A 19,760-nucleotide genomic window follows, 5' to 3' on the forward strand; every position below is an offset into this window, starting at 1 on the left:
GTCTGCACTTCAAGCACGAAAATTTTACAAGAGAAGCATTATCAAAACTACTTCCATATTTGCATGCTTTGTGGTGATGCAGTTGTATTTCACAGGGTTGCAACAAACAGTTGCAACATGTTTTCATCAGTGGACTTTAAACTGCAGAAATGCAGACATTTGCAACATTGTCAGAAATGTTATTATGAAAAACTAATGAACATTCTCACTTCATTCAAGTCAATCTGGGCCAAATTCTGGCAAGTTCCGGTTGTCTGTCACTGGGCTTCTTTATGCTCTGTCACAATAAACAGTTAATCAATTAATTGCATGATAAAGTAAAAGAAACTCAATGATTTTCATTTGCTTGATTTATAATTTTTCTCTTTTTTTCCTCTCTCTCTTTACCAAAAACTGAATGATAACAATCTTCAGTCTGGTGTTTTGGTCTCAATTATCCCTTTTTTTTAAAAAGATAATTTTGTTTACGGAGGCTTCATAATTAATTTTATTAGTTTTTTCTATTGTTTTCTTGATTTATTTTGGATATTCCAAATGTCATCTAGTTCCACTGTTTAAATGTTCATTTGAATTTAAAGTTTATTGATTTTTGAGAATTTGAGAATGCATTTTTATGCTGTTAGTACTATTGTATTGCTTGAAAATTATCTCAAAACAACAATGTTGTCATTTATGGCTGTAAGTTCTGGGACAATTTATTGTCCAGCAAAATTTGTTATCACAACAGGCATACTCACCTCACTTAATAATAGAAAGTTAGTCATTTCCTTTTATTATTTGCATCACTGATTTGTTTTATATTCATATCTTTTAATGTATTTCCTTTGTTGTTAATTGTCTCCAACAGGTTTGGTTTCCACCACGTCGAGGAAACTTGACAGGGAGCAACAAGACGAGCACATACTTGAGGTACAAAATTTTACTTTGACTGATATTTTCCTCTCGATCTTATTACTATGAGAATAACTTGGTTTGAAATTAATTAATGTACAATCATCATAATAAGGGAAAAATGGAAAGGTTAACATATTCAGCTACTTAGAAAAAGGGAGAGAAAAGAAAACACAAAATTGAACTGGGGAGCTGGGGATTTTCCATCTGTGAGGTTTGGCCTTTCCAGGCCAACTTTGACCGAATGCCACATGTTCCCAACCGAGAAGTCTTCATAGATATGCAAGAACGGTCTTTCAGGAGTCATTTCTCCTACCGATTTCCAGTCGGGGCAGAGAGAGAGAGAGAGATGGAGACAGAGGTGTGTGGGAGAGGCTGGTGACTGTTCCTTTGTTCTTTCCCAATGTTCCGTCTCATGAAGGATGGAGCAGGCTGAGACAGGAAACTACTGTAAACCTACCAGGCCAATGTCTAAACTTGTGGTATTTAATTGAGCACATTTCTGCCCTCCCTCAATGCCTCCCTTCCTCTTTCACACCACAGAGCCAATGTTTGTAATCACTCTTTTAATTGTATTTCTATGGATGACAGAGACCAGATTGATCGCCTTTTAATTATTGATGAAAGCATGTTGGCAAAGCCATGATTTCTTTGTTACATTTAGAGTCTGCTGCTGTCAGAGGTGTAGCTCTTATTTTGCTCTGCTCCTTCTTCACTACACCAGCTAAACTACAGGACTGAAAATGAATATATGGATGTATACAGGGAAGAGTAGAGAAAAATAGTTTATTTGTAATGTTGTGGATAACATCATAATACCATATCTACTCTGCTCAGGAGTGTAGATTGCTGCATCTTCCATGTGAGTAAAGTTCTCAGTATAAAAGGTAGTGGTGTCGTCCAAGACCAACTTCAGTTGTTTTTGAATCTTTTTGAATGTTTCCAGAGACATTTGATTCCAATGTTAAGCAGTATCCATAATTTGCTTGTGATTAGATTTCTGCTCTGGTTTTTAAATTTTGAAATCTATTTACTGTTATTTCTCAGCCCCTTCATAAGCTGCCTTTTCATTACTAATGTGCGCAAATCTTTGTCTATATTATTCTGATGACCAATATGGACTATTTTGCAGTTGCAATATTTCCATAAATAAGAAACAACATCAAATTAAGTAGTTCAGTATGTAACAGTAGTGCTCATCATCTAAGGAGACGTCAGGATCTTATTTAGGCATTGGCGCAACAAGCCCCACCTACTTGGGAGTGACTATGTATGGAGTGTTTTGGAAACACTGTAGTCAGCCATTTTACAGGAGACCTATGGATTCAACACGTTGGATTTACACATAACTTTTTATTAACCGTGATGCTGTCAGAGCTCTGGTGGAGCCATTGTCCTAAAAAGAACAAAACAAACAAACCATCATCATCCTACTACTTCCTGTTGTCTTCTTTGTTGTTTCTGTCAGTAGTAACATCCGGTTGTTGGTCATTTGACTTTTTTTTTTAATTGGTGTGTTTACATTAAGCTGGTTTGTTTTCATAATTTCAGTTTTGGTTAATGGAAATGCAGCTATAGATGAGGGATGCCACAGAGCTGTGATTTAGGACTAAACTCTTATTCTTGCAGTTGACACCACAAGGATACCAATGTTCTGATGAGTATTCAGAAAACAAAAATGTGTTTCCCTGCTCAAGCTGTATCTGTCTAGTTTATACAAAACTGTATTATAGACGCATTGGATAGAGATGAATTTCCCATTAAAAAGGGGAGTTTTACAGCGTTGCTGACTATCACTGTATTATTTTGCCATTCAAAACAGCAGTGATCTGCTTTTAGTTCTTTAGACAGAATCATTTCTGTCAATGTTGCTTTCTAAGGTGACGACTTACTCGCCACAACAGGACTTTGAGGATATGTTTCACAACTTGGTCTCATCCGTGTTTGTTGGGTTATTGGTAACTGTAATGTTGTCCTGGAACTGTTTTTACTTTGTTGCTAGAAAAGCCTGCAAATTCCAGCCTCATGTCATCTTACTGAAGCAAAAATAATCCAAGTTTCCCTTCAGTAGGTGTGTTTCCACATATGAACCTTCTCCTAGTTTCAGGATTTTACCACAGAAACATGCCCTACTTAACCATTTACTCTGAACTTTTAAATGGAGGTTTGTGTAAGGAGGATATTAAGCATTTCAAAGTTCAAAATGTCCTAAAGTTAATATGTTCTGATATGTGGAGCTGTAAAAGATATCACCATCTGTTTTCAGCTGTATGTGGTATAGAACAAATAAATTCTTAATTTAGAGTGATAACTAGAGATTTAATGTTGGGTTTTAAAGCCGTTTATTTTCTGTGGCAGAAATAAAAGAACCACAACTACTGTGGGTCCTCAGCAGATTTATAGGAAACAAGACACTGCTGCTGCTGCATCTGTGCTCTTATGCCTCTTTGGTACACACCCCAAGTTTTATTTGTGAAAAATGTGTGCAGATTGCATGCTGGCCTAACTTTGATGTGATTATGATACACTTTCACATTTTGTTTCTGAGAGAGTCCTGCACAAGGAGGAGCTTCTGCCCAGTGCAGACGGCCCAGGAAAACTAGTTCTGGAAAAAAAAAAAAATCTCCTGGGTTCTTAGTCAAAGTGGGCCTAATAACATTTGTGTTATTTTAGGATCCAATATAAACTTTGGATAATTTTACATGTTTCAGTGTTCATGCTAAAAACCAAAGCAGACTGGGCCTTTAGATCTGTCTGGGACTGTGAACTACTCCCCGCAGAAGGATTTTTCCTCGTGTTCGCTGCTTCTGGTTTGCTTTTAATTAGTATTTGAACTGTGCTTTACTTACTTACTGATTTTCTTTTATTGGCTACTTATAATTATACTTTTCTTGTGAGCATTTTGTTGGAATTGAGGTTAGTCTTAAATGTACTTTACGAATTATTATAAATTACTGCATCACAGAATTTTAATGAGAAATTTAGTTTTTGTGCATAAAAGCATTTTTAAAAGTTTTATACCACATTCCATTTAAGTGGCTTTGTTGATCACTGAGAGTGGGATAGTTTCAAGAAAATGAGCGATATCAGCTTTGACATTTCATTGAAACCATAGCAACTAAGGCAATTTGTTCCCGTTCATCTCGCATTATTTAAAATTCAACAAGAAGCTCTTTATGTTGCTATTTAAGAAATAGCAACGTAACATGTAGTCGTTTTTTTTTTTTTTTTTTGTTGCTTTTTTTGCTGGTCTCTGGCAGAAGAAAGTCAGTGTAAAGTGTTGCTGAGGAGTTCTACTTCTACAGCGACTTGTTGCAGGAGAAGAAACTGAACATGTGGAGCCATGTGGAACATGCAAAGCAATTAGGGTGGGGGCAGTGTCGGCATTGTTTCCACTAAATGCCAAGACGAGGTGGAGGGAACACAGCAGGCCTTCAGCTTTTATGATGAGGAATATGGGGGTTGGTAGCTGTTGTGTGTCTGTGTGTGAGGGAGAGAGAGCTAAAAGCAGTGGGGGAATTTCAGAAAGAAGCAAAGCTGCTCTTGTTGTTCCGGGTCTAGGCTCAAGCGGCAGGATCAGAGACCTTCATCCACAGGAAGGGGGTTGGGGGGCGAGTGATAGGGGGTTGGGGGGGCTTGGTAAACAGCAAAAGTGGGACATGCCAGGACATGCCGATTACTCAGGCCTGGGACTGCAGGGAACTATTGTGATGTTAAAGCAGAGGTAAATGGGCCGTTCACATCTGTTGCCTAGAGCTTTTGCCAACATGCACTCTGGCCGATTTAGCTAATATTTAGTCCTGCCCACCGCACATATATATATATATGGGCGAGAGGCGGGGTCACCCTGGACAGGTCATCAGTTTGTCGCAAAGACAGACAGGACATGCAATCAGGCACATACTCACTCACACCTAGGGAGAATTTAGAGAGACCAATTAACCTGACGGTCATGTTTTTGGACTGTGAGAGGAAGCCGGAGTTCCCAGAGAGAACCCACGCATGCACAGGGAGAACATGCAAACTCCATGCAGAAAGACCCCAGGGCAGGTTGTTGCTTAAACGTTTCTCTACCATTAGCACATTGAGCTGCGCTGTCATTCTAACTAGCCTGAATATTCTATTTTTAAACGTTTTCATTAGCCATAAGTTGAAAAATTCTCATTATGAACAAAAATAAAGGCTTGAAATTATCTGAGTGAACATATAAACATATAATAATTTTGACTTTGTGAGTTATTCTTTCTTAACAAACAGTTGTTTCCAGAAAAGTCTTCTTCCACATTAAAACATCCATCATAATTAGAAACACCTCAGAAACGACGGTAGGGTCTGGGATGTGTGCTGCATGGACTTCAGAGAAGGTGTAGTGCGGCGGGCTCATAAAGCTTAAAGCTTGCAATGTGCTCTGATAACATCAGCACATATAAAACCCTGTTTATTGGTTAACAACCCGAAATCACCATTAAATAATTTCCAAACAGGCACTCTGGCTTTTTTTGTGTATTAGCTTGTTTAACGCGCTTATGCTTAAAAATAACTAGCAAATCTACGGGAAGAGCAAAACAGCTGCAGCATTCTTAATGGTTCCTTTTATATATATTTTTTTATATCAGGCATCCAGAGAGCTGGAAAACAAATTTGTTTATAGTACGTTTATCACGACATTTTCCGTGACACTGTGCAGGGAAAGCACAAACGCCCTGCATCATCCCTCAGAGAGACATTCTCGTTCAAGTTTCTTGTCAGCCAGTTTAATTGACTCCGCTCATGTGAGCAGCATGGACAGCTGCAGACACTGCGAGAAAAGCAGAAACACATTACTTTAGTAATTGAAAGTATGGCAGCAAATGGTGTGTGTGGCTGCGGAGTGCTGACTGTTTTAGTAAAGTACTTAGCAGATGGTTTTAAATGCCTGTGACATTTGTTCCTTCACTTAAATTGTATTTTTTTTTTCTCAGCTCATAGCTGGAAATGGTGGCACTTCTTCCAGCGCCCAGTAATCCCTGATCCCATTTTGCTGTGGGATTTAGTTTTGTTTGTTTAGGTCAGCCTGTGGCTGCTTTTCTTTTCAGTGAGCTTCAGGGATTGTAAGCTCATCTGACAAAAGTCATGATGACGTGGTGAATCATTGTTCCAAAAAAAAAAAATAAAAAAAAAGCCTTACAGAGCAACTATCAACATATGACTTCAATCAAGGCTCTATAAAGGATTTTTTAAAATCAGTTTCACATTGTCTTTTACCCAGAGCACTTCAGAGAATGAGCAACAATAAGTCACTTTATTTACTTTTGACTCAGCAGAGATGAGAGCAGCTGGTGCTGCAATTATGAATACGAACAAGTTTCATACCTTTGGTAGATTTGGGCTTAAAATAATTTTTAGTAAACCAAAAAGTTTACCTTAACTGATAGCAAAAAGAATGATCAGTTTTAGCTTTAAAAAAAACAAACAAAAAAAAAAAAAAACTTTTATTAAAAACTAGCAAGGGGAAAATTATTGAGATGTTTATTCAATAATCAATGGAAACCTCAGTTTTCACCCCCTCTTTTTGCATATTTTTTTGTTGCTATTATAAAGATTTATCCTTTGTGATGAGCTCCAGGTCACTGAGGTTGGAATGCCTCTTAGTCATCACCCTAATCTTTAGTCTCCTTCTCAGACTCTCTGTCAAATCAGGTCTCTGGTTGGGTGACTCCAAAACATAAAAAAAAAACAAAAAACATTAATATTGATTTTTAGTCAGACTAAATTTAACAGACTACTTCTACATCTTCATGGGGTAAGAATAATTCTGGGCTAATCTTTTGTTTTATCAATGTTACTGTAACACAGCCTACTTTTGATTGTCCAAAATGTATGAAAATAAAATCCTAGTAAATTTTCTATTTTCCCTGATTAACTGTGATAAATTTATTACAAATCAATTAATTGTTTTTTTGGACAACAAAGGAATAAGATCTTTGTTTGATCACTAAATACACATATTTTGCATATTTAGTTATTATTCAGATGGATACTTATTTCTTTATTAATTTAACTTATTTTATATTGCATACGTTATTCATAAAGAAAAGTTTGTTGTTGTTTTTTTTTTTTTGCTCCTGGGACTTTTTATTTTTATTTTTATATATATATATATATATATATATATATATATATATATATATAGTTTTTGGAGCTGATACAGTTTTACAACACATTCAGAGGTTTCTGATTGGCTATATACTGTGACCATAAAAAAAAAAAAAAAATCTGATTATTTTCAAAGTCCACTCCCAGGTTATGACTCTAGAAGACAGAAAAGAGACGTTGAGAATGCCAGAGATGGGGTGTGGTATAAAGTTGGCTGAATAAGATAATATTTCAAAAATCTTTAAAAATCTTCGTTGTGTCTCCTCAGATAACCATCACAGACCACGGCGTTCCTCCCAAATCCACCACCGTCCGCGTCATCGTCCAGGTCCTGGACGACAACGACAACAGGCCGCTGTTCCTGGAGAAGATCTACAAGATCCGACTGCCAGAGCGCGAGAGACCCGAGAGAGAGCGAGCCACAAAGAGAGACCCTGTGTATCGGGTGATTGCATCTGATCGGGACGTCGGGCCCAATGCCGAAATTTCCTACAGCATTGAGGAAGGAGATGAACATGGCAAGTTTTTTATTGAACCCAAGACCGGCTTGGTGTCATCCAAGAAGTTCTCCTCTGCCGGAGAATACGACATCCTCACGGTGAGTGTTTACCCAAAAAGGCTTATGATCCCGATTCCGACATGAGTCGTTCATTAAGCTGTAAAAAATGACAGCAAATGTTTGTTTATTATTTTACTGTTTTCTTATCCTGTTTTTCTTCTCCAGCTGCATAGCTTTTCTTTCATTTTTGTTTTTCTTTACCCCACCTTATTCTGGTGGAAATGCAGTGTTAATTAGTCCACATGCAGAATACAAGTGTAGAGGAAACAGAAGGCAGATTTTATTCCTTGTTTGTCTCATCATGAGCTTCTTTTCTCACGTGTTGATGCGATATTACACTTCAACTGTCAAATGTCTCTTCACCGTGTCACCACAATACAAAGATCTTTGTTTCCAAAGATCACTTGGAAATAATTATGTTATGTGTGTGAAAATTAACTCTGCTTTATCTTTTATTCTAAGTTCCTTCATCACATGTTGCTAGTAATGATTATCTTTTTGTAAAGTTGTCGTGCCCTTTCTAAAAAACATATTCTGCTGCAAGAAAATGTTACTTACTAAACTTCAGTTCACTTTCAAGAGAAAACTACACAGAAGATTTAATACGCAAAAGGTCAGCTATTGTGTTAGAGTTCTGAAACATTTGATGGTAGGCCCGTCACCAAAACAAATTTTGCTGGATGATAAATTGTCCCAGAATCTGTTCGATTTAACTTTAAGGTAAGATAAGGTGTGTTCAGAAGCTCATTTCCAAGTTAAATCCTAACACAGACTTTCTTATCCTTACCTCTTTTCTCAGATTAAAGCGGTCGACAACGGGCGGCCTCAGAAATCCTCTACTTGTCGCCTGCACATCGAGTGGATTCCCAAACCGGAGGTGCCAGCTGATGCAGCTCCCCTGCGGTTCGAGGAGTTTCCCTTCACCTTTTCGGTCATGGAAAGCGACCCGGTGGCACACATGGTGGGCGTTGTTGCCACAGAGTCCTCTGATGTTCCAGTGTGGTTCGAGATCACAGGTAGCGCATTCTGTTTATGCATTATTGCTTAGTTTATGCATGCTGAATAAATGCTGGCTTGTAGTTAGACAACACTGTAGGACTAATATAGTGAATGGATTTCTTCTGCTGCTTGAGTGTTTAATGTTTAGCTTGTAGCTTCAAAACAGTGCAGATCGTAAGAGGCTCAGCTTGGTACTTTGTGATAAGATCGCGTAGATTTCAGTGAGGTAGACTGAGTAGAATGGAACCGACAGCTAACTTAGCAAAAGCTAACATTGCTACTTAATATTTTTTCAATCTTATTATACCCAATAATACATTTTAATTACTTTGATGAGGACAGTTCCATAAAAGCATTTTGTAGATTTTTGTGAGGTACACTGAGTAAAATGAAACTGACTCCCTGAGATGAGCTTGTTGCTTATTGCTGAATTGCTAACTGCTGCAGGTTCATAGCAGCTAAATACTAAGATAAGCATCTCAAACATAAAGAGAGTAAAAAGTTCACATTTGACCATTATGCATGTAGCAGCCATGTTTGATTTTGGATAGGGGGCCTCCAATTCAGAATTATGACTTGAGTTGGGATTTTTCAGTTTTGGAACCCAAACATCCGTATTGAAAGTAGCAGTTTAAGGTGATTCAGGATAACTGGATAACTCACTGGGAGGTTTAGCAGGGACGTTCAAATGGTAGAGGACCTAAGAGCCAAACCAGAATTTATAATGCACGCCTTTTACCTCCACCACCCAATCCCAGAGAAGTAACTCTGGGATTGGGTGGTGGAAGTCAGAAAGTTCTGACTTTAGAGGACAAAATAAATGCTTGATCAGCAGCATTTAAGAATATCAGACAGGGCCTCCTCAGGGAGCACAACCTTAAACTTCACTTCACAATAATAGATAAATCAGGTTCAACTTCAAATTTATGACACAAATAGGGAATATGTATCTGTTATTGTCTTGATCAACACCACCTTCATTTTGCTGTCTGAGCTATTAGTCCGGAATCAAACAAATTAAAAGGTACACATATTGTTACATAACCACTCTGAAGCTGCAAAATTTCCCTCAGTCACTGTTTTTGTCCTTGATAGTGTGACTCAATTGAATTTGCCATTCCCTTTACGAACTTAATTAATTTACTTTCCTCTTCTTTTTTCTGCTTAAGTACACTTTAGAACATAGCTGTGTTTTTGAGTGTCCAAACATAATTCTTCTCCTCCTAAGTGTCGCTTTTTAACTCTCAACATCCACTGTACACATGAAAAGATTTCAAAATTCCTTCCTTCAAACAGAAATGCCGGCTCCTCTCCCTCTCCCTCTGCCCGTTTTCCTTCTAATCAATGTCTGACTGACACGTCTCCTTTTTCTCTTCTCCTCTTTGTGCTCTTTCATTGCTTTCCCTCTTTCTCTGGAATGTTCTGTTTGGTTGGATTGTTGCAAGACGGCAGTGAGGATTCTGAGATGTTTTACATCCTTCAGATGGCTTGTGACCACAACTGTACAGCAGAAGGTATCTGCTGGGATCTCCTAATAGGCTGTGCTGTATTAAGAGATCATGTGACGTTGTCTGTCTCTGGTGCTACCTGTCGGTTGTGGTTGGCATGCGGTCAATGTTTTCAGTTTTATCTGCTAACGTTTAATTTGTATGGTGTTGCTACAAACATATTAGTTTGACCACGTTATTGATACTTAGCTTAAATAAATGAATAAAAGCAAGTCAATATTGCTAATTAGTAACATCAGCATTTGTTTGTGTGTGTGTTAAATGTTGATTTTTTTTTTTTGTTCTGCTCTCTTAGTTTCTCTAACCTTGTGAAAATAGATACAGCTACATCAGGAATTGATCCTAATCTTTTCATTTTCTTTTTTTGTCGTTGTTTGCATGGAAAAAAAAAAAAAATCGCAGGTGGTAATTACGACAGCCGCTTTGACGTGGGCAAGGCCAGTGGAACCTTGATTGTTGCACGGCCCCTGGACGCAGAGCAGAAATCAAATTACAACCTGACAGTGGAAGCCACAGATGGGACACGAACTGTCAGCACTCAGGTAATTGAAACACTAATGAAACAGTTGGAGGCTGATGAGGCAGTTGTCATGGTTCTGTTTTCCTCATGTGAGGAATGGTGGGAGTTGAGAGTCGGGTTATTAGTAGATCGAATGACCTGTTGGGTGATAATGATATTATGATGCTATCACTGCTTTGAACTCGTGAAAAGGTAAAAGAAAAAATGCGTTTTTAGGCTTAAATCTGTTCTTTTATTCTTAAAGAATGAGAGAACATTCTTCAAGAATACTTCATTTGGGAGTTTTCTCCAGCATCGGTCTCCTTCTTAGTCATTTCTGGTGCAGAGTTGTAACGCTGCGGCCACCTAACCAAAACTTTTTCTTAGGGATGCACTATATTGTCACCATGGTATCAGTATCGAGCTGTAAAATTTATATTGGCCATCAGCCATTCCATCAAAATAACTCACAGATATAAAAGGTGTTGTTTATGTATGTAAACATAATGCAAGTTGAAAATGTTGCATCATTTTCAGTTTCCTTTAAGCATTTGCATTTGGTAGCAGGCTAAACTGACAAAGATAATCCAGTATTTTAATTCCACGGTAGAGAAAGCTGTATAGTTTCAGTAAGTAAATGTAGAAAAAAAATATTGGTATTGGTATTGGCTATCTATCAAATGAGTTTTAGTATGTCGGTATATCGGATATTGACCAGAAATCCAATATCATGCATCCCTATTTTTGTGTTTCCAGTGTCCATTTTTGAGCTCCTCATCACTTGCTGAGCTTCTCCTTGAATCAGTGAGATTCCCCTCGTCTTCTCTGAAGCTGCCTTTTCTGAATAGACAAATAGCTAAATGTGGAATAGCTTGCCTTGCACCCCGGCTGACAGCACAGGTGCCACAATAAAAGCTTTTAAGTGTGCAAGCCGCCTTCAGTTTTTGTTCCGATGGTCATGCCTTGTCCATGAGATTTTCCGTGTTTTTTACGTGGTGGTTTGGGCCGTGCGGGACGGTGACATTCAAAATCTTTCCTCCTTTGTCCCTCAAAAGTGGGGCTTCAGTGGACTATTGCTGGAAAATAATGTATTTGTTGTCAGTCCGAATGAATACAGCCTTTCATCATCTGGCTGTTGTGCTCCACTGAGCCTTGGACGAAGCGCGTCTTTGCTGGCATTTTGGAGCTCGTCCGCCAAAGCAGCATGTCCTTCGGAGCAAACCCTTAAAAACGGCGACACAGTTCCTGTTTGCTCAGATGAGATGTTTTCTCTCTGTTGCGTACTTTGTCAGAAGCTCTCGCAACAGAAAGTTGTTTAAAAGCCCCTTAGCAACACTTTACGCTGTGACATTTTAAGTGAGATTATTCACGTTTAAAGCTCAGTGCAGATGGCAATGCCTCCTCAGTCTGTTTGGTGGTCTCATCATGTTTAACTCATACAGTGTCCTGCTGCATGATGCCTTTAACAAGAAAGAGATTGAAGAGTTGTAGAGATTCAAATCTTATCAGACTGGCTCGTTTGTTGACCAACTTAAAAAAAAAGAAGCATTTTATTGTTAATCATTCTCCAAAGGATTTAAATTGAAATTTAAATGAACTGTACTCAGTAGAATCAGCTAAATTAACTGAATTTATTTAAACCAGATTGAGTTTAACTGAGCTGAAATAAATCTATTTAAATGAATTAAAAAATGTAATCAGTTAGATTGAGTGAGCTGAATTTAAATGAACTGAATTGAGTCAAACTGAATGTATCTGAAACTTATTGGAATTAACTGAACTGTGTTGAACTTTAATGAATTGAGATAGGACATATCTTTAGTTTGGATTTGAAATTAATAAGAATAAATTGAACCAATTGAGTTGAATTAAATTGAGTTGAACTGAACTGAAATGACAGTTTGAACTGGTTTCAGCTAATTTCAACTAAACACTACTGAACTGACTTGAATTCAAAGCAAGGTTGATTGAAAAAAATCCTCTTATTTGTATTTCCCTTTAAATGAAAATAAGAAAAATATTTGTTTGTATTTTTTTATTTGAAATGGGTTTTTGGAGAACAAAGGAGGACCAAAGTCAAATTTCTTCTTTATGACACAAAATTGGCAAATAAAATATATTGGTTTGGTCTAAATCGTGTCTTCGAACCAGATGTTGCAGAACATATGAAGTAACTGACAGCAACAGGCAGCTTTTCCCTCACAACTCAGGTTTAAACATGTGTATTGTCAGAGCGGTAACTGATCCGTTCCTCTGCTGATGAATGCTCATGTGTATGACAATATAAACCCAGATTACTGTGGGTCAGCTGTTTGGGAGAGGACATACTGAATTTCTGCTCTACACACACCATTTATTGCTAAATAAGTTGCTGCAATTGACACAACAAATATAAACCAGACCAGGTCAGTAACGTGCCAGTTCACAAACCAGATAATCATTATTTTCTGCAAGAATCTTGGAAATTAACAGTTTTTCCTATGTCAAAACAGGAAAAAGTTAGTTGCTGTGGTGTTATCAGAAACAAAAAATCAATTTCGTTATTGTGGTGTTTCCGTTAATAAGAAACGCAATTAAATTCACATGTGAATTTAATTGTTCACACGATAACATTGAAAACATGCCACGCCATCATCCTACAACTACGTCCTGTTGTAGATCATGTGACTTGTGTGATGCCAAAAATATGCTTTTATTAGAATTTGGCAAACTAATCTCATTTCGATATGGCCAAAAATCACCTCATTCTAACAGAAAAGCTTTTTATCAAAAAAGGAGAGGCTTCTCAAAATTGCCATGGTTCCATAAAGTGCATCTATTTTTGAAATCTCAAATTGCATTATTATATGGTCAGTGGAAACGCAGCTACTGATACTCTTTTTCACTCAATAACAACTACTACACTGAAGAAAGCATTTTGTTAGCATGATCTGGTAGATGTTAAATATGACTCGTCCACCTATCTGGAAAAAACTTATTTTTTCAACTTCCACTAAACTGTAGACTGGGACAGCCCAGTCACCAATGAGGGTTCCAATAATCAGGCTATTTCTTATTATTGGATGTTTTAAACACAGACCAGACCTAAAGATATGGATAAAATAATTCTTGAAGTAATTGCCGAAAAGCAAATGGTGAAGGAAATTGACACACTGAAAGGTTCACATATAACACAATAGAGATTCTTTCACGTTGTCAATCCACAACTGTAAGTTACTGACCTGCTACAACATGATGAAATGGCAGATTAATTGACGGGTCACATTACAATGAAGATTGTGTCATGTTGTTTATGTCTTTTATTGGACAATATGGTGCAATTGAAAGGACAGTAAACAAATCAAACAATAATCGGTTTGTTAACTCTGGACTTACTCTGTTTGGGTGCAGTATGCGATTTGCTTTGACAGACACAGATTTTCCCCCCTGCAATTCAGATCTAGACTGTCATACACATTGTACCTCGTGAAGCTGAAAGTTAGACTTATCTATTCCTCAAATCAAAGTCATGAGGAGAATGTGCTGTCAGACAGGCTGGCCTATTTTCTCTCTCTTAGGAATGTTTCCTCTCTTTTTGTTCTCTTTTGCTCTCTAGTCCTCTTTGTGTTTCTTTCTGCTGTGCTCCCTCTGAGCCTCTTCAGGCTGCTCTGCATTTATAGGCCAGATGTGAAAGACCGATGATCAGCTTCAAGAGCAAACAGGAGTGCCAGACCTCGGTGGGTTGTGGGCAGTGGTAATCTTGTTTTGGGAACATTGTTGATCGCTCTGTGCCAGTGGCCTGGCTTTGGCCGGAACCTACCACCTGGCAGGGGGCTTGTTCTTCCTGCACAATGAGGACAATGAACGCTCCCTCATGCCCTGTTCTGGATATCGCACAAAGGAAGTTTCATGCTTTATAAGGCTCCGTTTTAAATTTCTTCCCTTGTAGTATTCGGAAATAATTTCAAATTATAGTAGCAAACTGTTCTAAAAGATGTAGAAGATATCAGATCTAAGGCTCCAGGGATCCGTCAGTAATAACAGTGGAGTGAATTCTGGCCTGTGGGAAGTCTACTGGAAGCAGTTGGACACGATTCTGTGTACTTCTCTGTCGGCCATCGTATTTCTATGAAGGCGTCTCTAAAGAATCAGCTGATGAAGACGAGGGGAGCCACATTCCAGCTCGGGCACCTCATGGCTAGGAGCTGCGCCAACAAGGCAGCCTCGGCATGCGGCCCAGCCTCCCCTCCCCTCCAACTACCCTCCCACTTCTCAAGCTATACAACATCCTCCCTTGGCTGTTGAGAAGTACCTCAAGCTGTTCTGCTCACAATCTGTTCCTGGTCTCCTGTTTCTCTTGTTATCTTAGCCCACATTACAAAGCCTTTCTATATATCTCACTTGAAGGGTTGCTATAATTACATATTTTGCTGCCGTGAGCATCAAAGGTGATTATTGTTCCTCAGTGCTCATTTGCACTTCATTCCCATCTACAGCTAATGCCTTAGTGTTGATTTTAGAGAGCATATTTTTCTTATATTCTGTTATTTTTCAGTAATGCTTGGCATTGCAACAGAGAAAGCAAGGCAGCCAAGAATATAACTGAAACCTGCAGCAAACTGATGATGTTACTGTTACATGATGGCATCAACGCATAACACAAAGTCCACTCGAGACCAACATGGGGGTAGCTTAAATTTGACTTCATAAAGTGAAGATTTATATGTGGATGTATCCGGAGGAAGAAGTCAGGAAAATTGTTCTTTGTGAGCAGTAATTTGTAGGGATCAGCTGATCTACACTGACTCACTTTTTTCACTTCCGATACAGATATCTGAGGTTTCATATGAGTTGATGCTGATCTGATACAGAAAACATGCTGAATTGACTTGAGATGTTTCTTTTTTAAACACGGACATAAGTGTACCGAATTACAAATGTGTTTGAAACTCTGCATCAGAACAGTACACTTAAATTCACCAATAGCTTCACAAGCTTGGTCAAACATGTAAAACATTAATTTGTTCAGACAGGGCAACTAGTAGTAAGACAGCCAATGGAAAAATAAATAATGAAGAAACTGAAACTGACAAAAATTCATGTAAAGATAAACTGCTACAAAGCTTTTTTTCAAATAGTTCAGAAAGTGCAAGTCAGAGTTTTAAATGTGAAATAAAATAAATAATAAAGCATAACCTCACTCAGAGCACAAAGCATAGAATTAAACTGAATGACATATGTATAGAGCACATTATCACCAACAACCGATTGAGAACTTTCTCCAATATCAGGACCGATTAGGATCAGCACTCCCACCTTTCCAACCAAGCTAATTGTAATAACCTACATTATATTATCTAAACCAGGCTTCAGTTTGTAAGTCTCACTTTTCTTCATGAGTTCATGTTGTACTTCACTAAAAACATGAAATGTCAAAATGTTATTCATTCATAAATGTCAAAATGTTGTTCCACAGATGCTGTCTCTCAAGCCACTAAAACTGAGACAGTCTGCAGTTCCTTTTTGTCACAACATGTCATTAGACTTGAGGTATGTGACATCACACTAATGTCACACCCAGGAAACACACGTGGTGGGTGGCAGGTAATACTCACGGGGCATCTGTAGTTCTCACCACCATTTAGCTCAGACACGGAGAAAACAAACAAAGCTGCTCCAGTTAGATACTGTGGATAAAAACATGAAGTAGAAACACTTGGTGGAGACAAGTGGGATCTGTGGATCTGTAGGAAGAAATCATTTTCTTACGTGATGAACTTTTTACACACCTGCAGATTCTTTCACAAATACTACAGATCTTTTCTTCACACCAGTGCAGTCAGGCTGCATCATACAGCTTCGTGATGCATTGGGACAAAGTGCCTTTGAAATGTTGCTTCAGTCTTTCTTGCAAAGGAGAAATGCGAGTTTGTGTGTGTATATGTTTGATGTGGGGTAAATAGGCTTTTTGTGAGACTTGATAATGCACTGTAGATAGATGCACTGTAGATGGAGGTGACCAGGTCTCCTTTCAGCTTCTTTGCAGCACTATCAGTTCTTTCCACCCTTCTTTAGCTTTAAAAAACAGGCGTTATCTGTTGCTGGCCACATTGAGAACTGTTGTATAGCCTCTTTTGTGTGAAGGCACATGTAAAAGTGCAGAATTGATGTGCTTGTTTTGGTGTGAGCGGGGGGTTGGGTGTATGCTCCATGTGTAGAAAAGGTGGATTTGGAAACAACGGGGATCTGGCGCTATGCATCACTTGGCCCAACATCAGAAGGCGAGCTTGGAGTGAGACCAGATTGTCACACTGTGTGCTTCCTCAGAGTTAACATTGCTTCAGAATAAATGCACTTGTTTGAACTTTTCACGTTCCGATTAGCTGTGTGATATGGGGTTGCTCACAACAGAGGAGCCGTGGAGCGCCGTCAGTACGCGGCTCTGACAGACAACATGCATCCCGGCGCTCCCCCTGCAAGATGACATCTGTGGGCCTCAGTAGCAATGCCAACATCACACCACACAGCAGATTGTAAATGTTATCAGTCTTGTCAGGTTGAGGCTATATTTGTCTTGTGTATCAGCACACAATGACTAACTAACACTCTTAACGCCACAAACCAAGCGGCCAATTGTTTAGACCAGAGATCTGACAAACCCTGGTTAGCTAGTGAGCGACCACCTGTTCAAGGCTTTTGTGTCCTGGACACCCTCGCTTCCACCGAGCCGGCACCTTGCAGCTCGGCTTCAACGGTTTTCCTACATGGCATCACCCCCTGGTGTCTGGTATGCAGGTGTCTAATCTCGGCTGATCCCTTTGTTCCCCATGTTTGGCAAGGGTGGAAGCCCCTCGCTGCTCTGGGAAGCAAAGATGGCATTCCGGCAGCTCTCTGTAATCCTCTGTCGGAAGTCCAGTAGACGAGTGGCTGGTGTTGATAAAACATGCTCTCAGAGGAATTTTACAGTTTGGAGGCATAAGATTTTTACTTTACAATGACAAAAAGATTAATTGCTCGAACAATAATGCACTTTTCAACACAAAAAAGGCTAGTTAATACAGTTGTGAAAAAACTTTTTTATGAAGAAAAGTTCACATAACCTCAATTTCTATTTGAATAGAATGTGGTTTTATTTAACTTAAATAACAAAAATCACTCTTGTTATACACACTAACAATAAAATTGTCGATAATCATTTGTTTCTGAGCTAGATTAAAACGTTAGGACCACCTACTCTGACATAATAAGACTGACCCTTTTGTTGAACTTCATAGATGTCTCGTTGAGATTAAAATCTGTTGGTGTGTAATCTACCAGTCTTTGACATCCATATGTGAAATATCTGGCCCACCGCTCACATTAAGTTTTGAGACATTTGAGGTGTTCCGGTGTTTAAAGCCTAAATTTTTTTGTTCATAATTGATATTAAAATTGGATATACCTAAATGTGTTAGAAAACTTTCAGGCTGTTGTATGGTGTCCTATGTTTTCACAAGATTCTGTGTCTATGCTGTTTCATCATTTTCTCCTTAACAAAGATATATAAGCATGTTTTGACTCCTATAGTCATCACAACAAAATGAAATAAATCTTTTTGTGCAACTATTAGTTTCCTTTTCACTGAACCTCAGTTCTTTAGTCTGATTCATAAATTATTTTCTCAAATAAACGCTTCTGCACAAAGCTTGCAACTCATTAAGACATTTTATTGATGCATTGATTTTGTTGTTTAGCATCAAGTGGTGTTCACTAAAAGCTTTTCTGTCTCAGGTATCAATGCAGATATCTGGGCCATTATAATAAAAAAAAAGTTAGAAAGTATTTAAGTGAGGAAAGAAAGAATAAAGTGACTGTGTAGAAATTTGAGAAATGAAGAAATAGAACAACTACAAATAAACTTCCATAAACTGTTATTCAACCTGGGTTTCTTATAACTCTGGATGTGGTGGGGTGGTGTTGGTTGGTTGGTTGGTTGGTGTTGCTTCGCAGCATTATGCTCACATCAGGGGTAGTGCCCCCTGGATTGGCATACTGGGGTGTTGGCTTCCCTATTTAAAAAAGGTGTCTGCAGGGTGTGGTCCAACTACAGGGGAATCACTCTCCCCACACCGGTAAGGTCTATTCCGCGGTTTTGAGGAGGAGGGTCCAATGGACAGTGTGGTTTTTGTCCTGGCCGTGGAAAAATGGAGTTCTTCCAACCAGTCTACATGTGCTTTGCAGACTTGGAGAAAGTATTTCACTTGGGGAGTCATGTGTGAGATGGGGTACCAGACCCTTTGATATGGGCTGTTGTATCTGTGTATGATCTGTGCCAGAGCTTGGTCCACAATATGGTGTGTAAGTCGAACTGAGGGTTGGACTCCGTCAAAGTTACAATGGTCACTGTTCATAACCTTTGTGAACAGAAGTTCTGGGTGCAGTCAAGGTGTTGAAAGGATCTTCTTTGGTGATCTCAGAGTCAAGTCTCTGCTTTTTGCAGATTATGTGGTCCTACTGGCTTCATCAGGTTATGATCTACAGTTTTCACTGGAGCGGGTTGCTCCAGTGGGAATCAGCCGGGATGAGGATCAGTGCCTCCAAATCCGAGGAACTGGTCTTGTATCGCAAAGGGTAGAGTTCCTTCTCCAGTTCAGAGAAGATATACTGCCCCAAGTGGAGGAGTCTAAGTATCTCAGGGTTTCTGTCCATCTTCCCCTTTCTTGCTACAATAATAACAGTATCCCACAGCTTGATGCTATCACCACAATGTTTCATGGTGGTCTTGATGTGACCACCAAACAAACATATCTGTGCTATGTTTATTTTCCACCACAGATATGTTTTCAAGAATGAAGAGGGGTTAATACAAATGCGTGTCACACCCTAAATTTTGATTTGACAGTTTGTGAAAACTATATAACTGTGAAAAATATCAAGGTCTATAAAAATGCTTTCAAGCCTCGTGCATGTGCAAATGCTTGCTTCATTTCAGTTACCACGACCATACCGTGCCCTTTCATTAATAAATGTAGCAGAAACTTTAGCTCTTATGTTTAAGTGTGAACATAAGATCATAATCACTCAGCTTGTGAGTGTGTGTGTGAAAGGATGACTGACTGACTGACTGTAGTGTGAAGCTCTTTGGGGTACTCTGGACTTGATAAAACACTATACAAGTACAAGTACAAGCTATTTATCTGTCAACTCAGAT

General features: G+C 38.7%; 1 protein-coding gene across 7 annotated transcripts in view; it reads left to right on the plus strand.

The window, feature by feature from the left end:
- fat1a (FAT atypical cadherin 1a) overlaps positions 1-19,760 on the plus strand; it is a 95,726-nt gene that overhangs the window by 38,136 nt on the left and 37,830 nt on the right. For 5 of the 7 annotated variants that reach the window (XM_044112914.1, XM_044112919.1, XM_044112920.1 and 2 more), the window contains exons 4-8: positions 848-909; positions 7,295-7,624; positions 8,385-8,601; positions 10,030-10,098; positions 10,495-10,634. In XM_044112914.1, coding sequence (XP_043968849.1) covers positions 848-909; positions 7,295-7,624; positions 8,385-8,601; positions 10,030-10,098; positions 10,495-10,634 — 818 coding nt within the window. The remainder of the gene's footprint in view (positions 1-847; positions 910-7,294; positions 7,625-8,384; positions 8,602-10,029; positions 10,099-10,494; positions 10,635-19,760) is intronic. The other 2 variants (XM_044112916.1, XM_044112917.1) reach the window with 1 other exon arrangement.

This window comes from Gambusia affinis, linkage group LG04 (genome assembly GCF_019740435.1).
Source record: "Gambusia affinis linkage group LG04, SWU_Gaff_1.0, whole genome shotgun sequence".
Classification (NCBI taxonomy): domain Eukaryota; kingdom Metazoa; phylum Chordata; class Actinopteri; order Cyprinodontiformes; family Poeciliidae; genus Gambusia; species Gambusia affinis.